At 53.1% G+C, this 8761-nt stretch overlaps 2 protein-coding genes across 2 annotated transcripts; one reads left to right on the plus strand and one right to left on the minus strand.

The window, feature by feature from the left end:
• Positions 1-12: 12 nt before the first annotated feature.
• Positions 13-2691, plus strand: DICSQDRAFT_153010 (kinase-like protein). The gene is made up of 8 exons (XM_007362546.1): positions 13-118; positions 184-306; positions 855-951; positions 1004-1109; positions 1166-1502; positions 1561-1701; positions 1761-1897; positions 1953-2691. Exons 1-8 carry the CDS (start codon positions 20-22, stop codon positions 2251-2253), a joined length of 1341 nt encoding a protein of 446 aa, XP_007362608.1. The 5' UTR covers positions 13-19; the 3' UTR covers positions 2254-2691.
• A 1603-nt stretch (positions 2692-4294) lies between these two features.
• DICSQDRAFT_80530 (uncharacterized protein) lies at positions 4295-7908 on the minus strand. Its single transcript, XM_007362547.1, has 17 exons — positions 7752-7908; positions 7686-7695; positions 7605-7623; positions 7201-7549; positions 6870-7140; positions 6712-6816; positions 6645-6658; positions 6513-6597; positions 6396-6456; positions 6303-6341; positions 6162-6253; positions 5921-6088; positions 5829-5872; positions 5728-5777; positions 5541-5670; positions 4757-5476; positions 4295-4689 (listed from the first exon to the last, which is right to left on the minus strand). Exons 1-17 carry the CDS (start codon positions 7866-7868, stop codon positions 4591-4593), a joined length of 2373 nt encoding a protein of 790 aa, XP_007362609.1. The 5' UTR covers positions 7869-7908; the 3' UTR covers positions 4295-4590.
• Positions 7909-8761: the final 853 nt, after the last annotated feature.

Raw genomic sequence — 8761 nt, forward strand, 5'->3', positions numbered from 1 at the left:
CCTCCAGTATCGCTGTCTGATGGGTAATTGTTGCTCTGACCCCACAAACTTCGATGCAGAGGTCGATCTCTATCATTTCGACCTCCATCGTGCAGTAGGCAAGGGCGCCTTCGGCAAGGTATGCCTTGCTACCCATTTCCCCGCACCCAGCATACTCACTTACTTTCTGCCACTATCGTTCAGGTCCGAGTCGTCGAGCACAAGAAGAGCAAGAAGCTCTATGCTCTCAAGTACATTGACAAAGCCAAATGCATCAAGCAGAAGGCTGTGGCCAACATTATTCAAGAGCGCAGATTACTGGAGGAGGTGTGTTCCCTTCCCCCTTCATCTCTCACCGTCCCCCTCCTTCCCCCTCCTGCTACCTCTTCCTCAGGGCACGGGGAGACTCCTTGCATGTATCCCTCTCTTTTTCTGCGTCTTGGAAGGCGCTCTTCCCACCTGAGTACGCTATCCTGCGGCGCTCGCACCACCGCCATCTCCGAACCGTCGGTCGCATGGCGCCTCGCCATTTCACTGACAACTGTTGCGAACTCACCGGTGGCACGCCACGTCCAAAGTCCCGGGCACGCATGCTCTGACACCTATCTGTCCATGGAAAGCTTGCTTTTCATTCTATGTGGCAGCTTCTTGCGTACCATGAAGTGTTTTTCACTTCCCAGCCACTATTGAGTCCGTGCCTATGCTACGTCGCAGCTGTGTACAGGCTCAATTCCCTTTCTCACGTTCTTCCGGTTGTCCGCGTCGTTGGAAGGGCTACATGTCGCGTTCGTGCTATCTGCACATTCCCCGTATCACCATCAAGCCACCACCATGTGCGCCTGTCTTGCGGAATGATCTGACGCTCGCTTTTTCAGATTGATCACCCATTCATCGTTAATATGCGTTATGCCTTCCAAGACGACGAGAATTGTTTCTTCGTTCTTGATCTTATGCTCGGAGGGGATCTGCGATGTAAGCTCTTTAGATTCTGACATGGGGAGCAATCGAGCTAACAATGCCGCAGTCCATCTAGAGCGCCTCAGATATATCCCAGAGAATGTCGTGCGATTTTGGACCGCAGAGCTTTCCTCTGCACTCGAATATTTGCATAAACAGCGGATCATTCACCGGTATGCCGAGCCCTCACAGCCTCATTTAGCCGGTTCCTCCTGATCATCCCCTATAGCGACATGAAACCCGACAACATCCTCCTCGATGCGATGGGCCACGCGCACATCACAGACTTCAATGTCGCTATTCACTACTCAGAACGCAGGCTGCATACGAGCGTCGCAGGAAGCATGGCGTACATGGCTCCCGAGGTCATCGGCCGGTTAGGCTACACATGGTCCTGCGATTGGTGGTCCTTGGGCGTCGTCGTCTTTGAACTCCTCTTCCACCGCCGGCCGTTCGACGGCCGGTCCGCCGAGAAAATGAAGCACTCAATATTGAAGGATAGTATCCGCTTTCCGTCGAGCGTGAAGGACAAGTGCAGCAAGGAGGGCCAGCAATTCATTCTCAGTGTGAGTTCTGCATTGCACCAGCTTCCTTGACGATATTCTCTGACATCATTCATCCCAGCTCCTTGACCGCAACCCTAAGACTCGCCTTGGTTGCCACGAAGGGCTCGGCATTGATGACATTCGCACTCATCCGTGGATGGCGAGTATCGACTGGGACACTCTCGAGAATAAGGAGTCGCAGCCGCCTTTCGTGCCTGATGTAAGTAGCGAACTGAGTTGGCATCTTCCCCATCACTGATCATCTTGCGCCTACTGCAGATGAAAAAGGCGAACTTTGACGTCTCCCATGAACTTGATGAGTTCTTGATGGTTGAGAAGCCGCTGACACATTCGAAACGGAAGCTACACCCCGATCTCGAGAAGATGAAGCCCGAACTACGCCAGTTGGAGGAACAGTACGTTTTCTGTTTGTCGTTATGTCCGTGGTTGTTACTCACTACGCGTGCACAGGTTCACGGTCTACGATTTCTTCCAGAACAGGAGGATGTCCTACTACCCCCATAATCAACCCATCACAAACGGTGTCCATCACGACGAGTCGGAAGGATCGGAGGTCATTCAGTCGACGACGAATACTCTGGTTCCTACGTCTACTATGGTCGATCGATCGCGTCCTGGGTCGCCGTTGAACGAGGATGATGCGCATCAGTACATCCATACCCACCCGCCTCTACCGTCTCTCAGCGGACATGGCGATGATGGCGACGATGTCTCGCATGGCGGAGAACGCTCAAGCGGGTCAACGTCATGACGCGCTCTTACCGTTGCTGCCCTATGATTATTTTCCCTTTCGTTCGTCTGGACTCTGCTGGGTCTGGATATGTACCCCCACCTGGCTTCGGTCATCATGATTTGCATTGTGGACCCTGGCACACTGACCTTCCCTCATGTCCATCTCACCATCTCATCCTCATACGATCACCCGTTCACTCGGCATTGCAAGCATTATCCCTACTTATCGCTAATATTGTACCACGATCTCCATTCAATTTCCCACCCCCATCCCTCTTCTCGCCTTCACACGCCGCTAACATCCTCGCTGTGCTTGGTGATATCGGACTCGCTGGTTCTGCTCCTGGATCTCTTATTGCTCCTTCGTCTGTCCATATTCAGTCGCATTCCCCCTTCGCCACCATTTCACTGCTCTTTGTTCTCCGAGTCGTATACCTATGCGCGCCGCACGGTTTTTACTCTAATTACTACCATATATTGTCCCCATCATTGCATGTTGTACTCGTACCACGTACCACGTACCCTACCTGCATGGTTCTCGGTCTTCTCTGCCAGCAGCCAACTCCACCGTGTATGTAGCCAGCACGAGGCCCGTCCAGTACACTTTTGGCGTGCCTTCTACTAGCTCAGGTACTTGAGACCCACCCCGCCTCGTGCCTACGTTAGCAGTCAGATGCCAGATGCCAGCAGGTGGAAGCCAGAGCGGCGCTGGTGGCGCCCTGTGCCACTACTGGTTTCCTTCTTAGGATCGAGCGCTTGTGGCGATGTTCCGGAAAACAAACGTCTCTCTCCTCCGGAACCAGTATCAATGGAAGCAGACACACTGCGACGGAGGACGGGCCACGAGTCGACTAGATGTAAAAGCGGTCCGCGCTGGGTGGGAACATCGAATGCGAATAACAACGCTTGCTATATCGGGCAGATGGAGGAGTACAAGTGTCTTGCCTAAATCGGATCGTGGAGAGCGGAGGAGATAGAACGCGCGCGGAGAAGGGATGATAACGTTCGCTGGACAAGGCGTGCCGTCGAAGCCCGAAGTCGAGAATTCTGAGAGCGATGCCAGGTACAAGGAGCCGGAGCCTGAGGCAGGCCTGCAAATCCAGATGGTGGAGGGGCCGCCAAGTAAAGTGGCTGAACTTTCGTCCCACAACGTGGAGGGGGAATGCATCGAGGTGATTAGGTTGTCGGCAGATCATTCAAGAGTAAGCAGTAGCGAGATCAATTGGCACCCGCTACATGGTCGGAAGTTTGGGTCAGGGTGTCAAACATTCGAGGTCGAAATTTGCCAGACAGAGCACCGAACCTCCGCTCCATCTACGTGAGATAGAGCACATTGGATTCTACTAAATAACCACCTCATGTGGAGGAATACGTCCAAGATACTGGACAGGAAACGTTCTGAACACTGGTCATCGCTCAGCACTAGCTTACTACTGGTTAGGTTGACGGACAAAGATATGTCAACTTGTTGTGCCGGCCGCATGTCGTGAACCCGATCCACCTTGCCAAACTGTTCGGCGAGGGATAGTCGACGCTGTACCCAATAGTACCTATAGCTCTGCCGAACTGGGGAATCTCCTGGTTCGCAAAGCCATCCTGTCCACCCACGAGTTGAGGACTCTGAAAATATACGACGCACCTGCTGACACTGCGCAGTCTAGTCTCCGGTTCGCCGCATTGCGTCCTGGACATATACTTCTGCGAGCTAATATACGAAGGAGCTGGATCTCGTGCGTTCGTATGTCCACTCTTCATGCCACCAGGAGCTGACACAGATCAGCGCGTAGGATATCTCACCTTTTGCGAAGTCACGATCCCGCACCAGCCGCAAGTTGCGATCTTCGTGTTCGTCCTCACCCTGGCGCCGACCAACGTCCGAACTCTCAACATGTGATTCGATGAGCACTAAGCAGACAGGGTGCCCAGTCGCCTACATTGCCCGATATAACGCTCCGGCCTGCCTGCCGAAGATTGACAGTCCGTGGTTCCGAGGGGGACTTCCCACCATTCGATACTGTTACGATTGAGATTGACACAGAAGACCCGAACGCCGAGCTCACCGCGAGGTAGAGAAGACCGCCACTACCTGAGATGTCGCAGGGATTGCTCCGCATAGTTGTGAGTTGGCAACCGTCAGCTTCTCCGTTCGACTTACGGTTTGACCGCGGCTTAGCTCCCTACGGCATGTAGTCACGGAAAGCAGTACATCGCGCCTCGCGACATTCCAAATTGAGAAAGCGGCTTACTGTCGACGTCACTTTCGAAGCGCAAGCTAGGGGAGGCTAGAACTTCAGATGGAAATTATGCCCGATAGATACCAAGCGATGCGTAATGGTGATGTCCATGTCGTGCAGAGTTACAATGAATCATGTCGAATCGTTGAATGGTGTCCAGTGTCGTTCCGCATACCCCTCGTCAGCATCAACAACAAATTCTCGATCCTCGCCTGTCGGTCCTGCAAAATCACGCAGTCCCCAGTGAGAAAATAAGCCACACAAAGCCTGAGAGCGGAACGAACGCACCTGCAACTCTTTCATCTCCTCTTTGAGCTTGTTCACCGGCATCCGCTTGATGTCCTCGACCAACGCCTCCATCTTCTTCACGCCTGCCTCCACCCCAGCCGTCGACACTACCCGCTCTCTCCTCGAGCTGAACAGCGCCCCAAGCGGGCTCCGCGGCCCAAGCGTCGGTACCTCGCTCGTGCTCGGGGGATTGATCGACGGCAGTCGGCTGTTCCGAGGGCGGGGGGACAACGAAGGGGACCCAGGGTCAACCGCGCTCCGCGTCCGAGTCCGCTGCGAATGACGTGGGGAGAGCGAGAGGCTCGTCGTGCGGCGAATCTGCTCTGGCGGGGTTAGTGTGCCCGGACGGGAGCGCGACGGGGCGAACGGAGACAGGTTCCTATTGCGTAGCCGGAGCGACTCGTGCGACTTCGACGCACGCATGGTGGTGTCAGTGTCTGCAGGCGCGGACAGCGGGAAGTCGTGCAACTGATCGAAATCGTCTTCGTCGTCTTCATCGGGGAATAGATTCTCCTCTTCGCCGTGCAGGTCGACGTCAAAGATGGCCTCGTGGACGTCCATGGAAGAGGAGCCAAGAAAGTCGAGGATGGGCATGTGCTTGACGCTGCGGCTGAGGCTCGCGTAGAGATGGTGCGCACGCTCGGAGCCGACTTCGCGCCACTTTTGCCCGCGGGCGAGGTAGCGTTCGTAGATGGCGATTACGATGAGCTGCGGGAACGACTGCAAACACGAGGTATCAACAACTTCGGCAGAAAGGCTGACGATCTAAGGCGAGTCGACTCACTGTCAGCTTTATAAGGAAGACGTTGGCCGAGTGCAGCGCCCGTGGCGAGAGGACGAAGCTGAGGGGCCAAAGTACCACGAAGGCCAGCATGTTGAAGGGTGGCTGGTAGCTAAACAGCGCGTCCTTGACTCTGAGACAGGAGTGTCAACGTCGAGAGCGCGACGAGAGGCAGGACGTGATTCCTCACCCTTCGATCGTGGAAATGGCGTATTGGAAGAGGTACTCTTGCTTAGCATTCTACGCTCATGGATCAGAGATCATTTCTACATGAGCATCGGTGTAACTTACTGCGTCGATCCTCGCAAACGTATTGGACAGGATGGAGATGAGAACTAGGCGGTGTCAGAGCATCGAGTGACGATGATTTGTCTGGTACTTACTGGTCAACAGGAGCGTGTTCGACAATGCGGCGAACATGGTCATGAGTACAGGCCCAAAGAGCGGATGGAAACTCTCAGCCTGCGCGAAACTGAGGTACGTGTTCCCAAACCAGATCTGCACCATTAGCCACGCGATGCTCTTCAGGGTCCACCTGCCGGAATCCGCGGCTGTGGCAACGGAAGAAGGGGTGGCATACCCAGTCAGCTTGTGTCGGTGGGCCGCAGAGGAAGAGAAACGCACACAGGTTGTGTAGGGTGAACAGCAGGCCAGAGAAGCAGATCGCGGCGATGCCAATGAAGAAGAGGAACTCAGACATCATGGAGCGCAAAGCCCTAGCCGTGCCGTTAGCGAAAATTAGGTGAGTAGGGGTATGAGACGCACAAAACCACGACGTTGTTCGAGACTGCGAAGAATGCTAGTCTGCATAAAGTCAGTCAGTACAACGTCGACCTCCGATACGGGCGGCAAACGCACCTTGGGAATAATATGCAAGCTCCGCAGGCGAGGACGTCGAACGAAAAGTCGGAAGCAGCCGCTATATGCCAGAATATATGAGTGTTGATGTTATCAAGGGAATATACTATTACTTACTGTCACCGTCATGTAATCCCTTGATCCTGTACCCGAGGTAGATGAGGAATATGACAATGAACGACGTGTCAAATACGTTCCAAAGCTGTGGTGTTTTAGTGGGGAGTGCAGAGTTGTGCACGCACAGCTCACATTCGCAATGTAAACTGCACAACAGTGAGAACCGTGCAGAATGATTCATGGGCGACCGGGGACTTACTGGTCCATCCGTGTTCCTTCGAAGCGGTATACTCTTCTAACGCGAAAGCGGCGGCGAAAACTATGAACAGTTTCTCAAATCCATTCATCGCATCCAGATCCTTGGCTATCGGAGCGGTCAATGCTGCACTCGATTCCTAACGTGATGACGTCACTCACTCGACAGGCATAGCAAGAAGGTTGTCAAGAGCAGGGCAAAGTTGAGGAACTCGAGAATCGCCCCATAGCGGGGAACGCGCAAACGGTAGTGGTCCAGAAACGGCGCCTTCCGTACATCGTACACCTCAATGCTGCGTGGCTTGTAGTTGTCAGCGAGCACGGAACGCTTGGACGTCATCGTGAAGACCATGCGCCCCGAGTAGATGTCGTTCACAACCGTCTGAACCAATGGTGATGCCAAGAACGCCTTCGATTCGGAAGCGATGGCCATCTATTATACAGCCGGAAATGTACGTTAGATTACCTGTGTATACACCTGACTGGCACGCACTTCGAGGGCACACTGTGGGTCGTAGGAGCCATCTTCTCCCACCATATTCCTGACGTCCTGTATGACAGCTTCTGGAGCTCCAGCAAGTGGGTTCCAGCTTGCGGTGAGGACGGTTGCGACGCGAAGCGGGCTGGATGCGAAGGTGCCGAGTAGCTTCATGGCTAGGATCTCACAGAGGGCGGCGCGGGAGAGGAGCACGCCGGAGAAGGCAAGATTGTCCTCTGCTTCAGATAGGAAATGCGAGCGTACGACGAAGCAGGCGTACACGACGGCCATGTTGTCGAGCTTTGCATATTTGAAGACTAGGGGGCGGACGATTGCGAAGTTGATGTCCGACGCCGTCAATTGACTGGAGGGCTGATGTTAAAGTCCACAGTCCGAATGTCAAGCGGGAAGACACGTACTCCCATGTCAAAGCAGTATCTATATATATTTGGTATTTGTCAACAACCTGGGTTCCTGATTCGGGCTATGACCGCACGTACCGACATCTCTCTGTCGAACACCTCGCAATTTGACATCAAGCACAATTCCTGAACATCACGACTTACAGCGACATCCTTCTTCAGACTTGGTATGAGAGGGAAGACCTTGACATTAGCGAGGTTCTCCGAGGTCGGTTGAAGTAGGCGGCGCGACTGCTCTTCGTCCACCGCATCCATTGGCATAACAAGCCCAGGTTCCGAACCTCGTCAGGTCAAAGCGGGGTCGTCGCCGCAAGCAAGGCCGAGATGACCCAGTGATATGCTGGAAGCTTACAGCGCCTTGCATAAGTCCGTGAACGCGCTGATTTTTTTCTCTCCGGCGTCTACGCTAGGCGACCTGCCTAAGTAAGCCACATTACGGTCACGAAGTGTTGAACTTGGACTTATCCGGTCCGGACTACACGAGGCTATGCGTCTCCTAGCGCTTAGCTGTAGTCGCTTATGTAGTATGTTACCATATTTGGGACTCTCTGCTCGGGTACTATAGCTATGCTTCCGGACTCTTCTGGTACTGTCTAGGACAATCCGTACCACTCCAGAACGGTCTAGACAGGTCTATGCCTTACTCATCTCTTACTCATCCTATGGTGCGATACGTCGCAATTCTTTTGTCATTGTATTATTCATCGCACTATGGTACATGTGACTAACCACTCTTCGATTAGTCATGGACACTTCTCTGTAGTATATAAGGACTTCAGATTGCGTCCTCCCTCTTCAGTCTTTCCTTACTGACTGAAGAGTGAGTACTTCATTACATCTACCTCTAACTTGTAGTTACTTACTTAACCTTTGTAGTCTTGCTTCGACTCTAGGTACAGTTCGTTGCTGCAATATAGTCTTTCCTTACTGACTGAAGATCTTGCTTCGACTCTAGTCGGATCTAATCTTTGTCTTCACAGCCCCGAGTTTATCACGAAGACTTCTACTACGCCATAACGGCACGTCACAATTGAAGAGCTACTGACTTGATATACAAGAAGTTCATTATGTGTATAATGGATAAGAAATGTTTGTATCTCATTTTGTCCTACATATGAACGCGCATAAAGTGGTCTAATGCTCATGTTCTAATC

Source organism: Dichomitus squalens, assembly GCF_000275845.1.
Source record: "Dichomitus squalens LYAD-421 SS1 unplaced genomic scaffold DICSQscaffold_4, whole genome shotgun sequence".
Taxonomy (NCBI): Eukaryota; Fungi; Basidiomycota; class Agaricomycetes; order Polyporales; family Polyporaceae; genus Dichomitus; species Dichomitus squalens.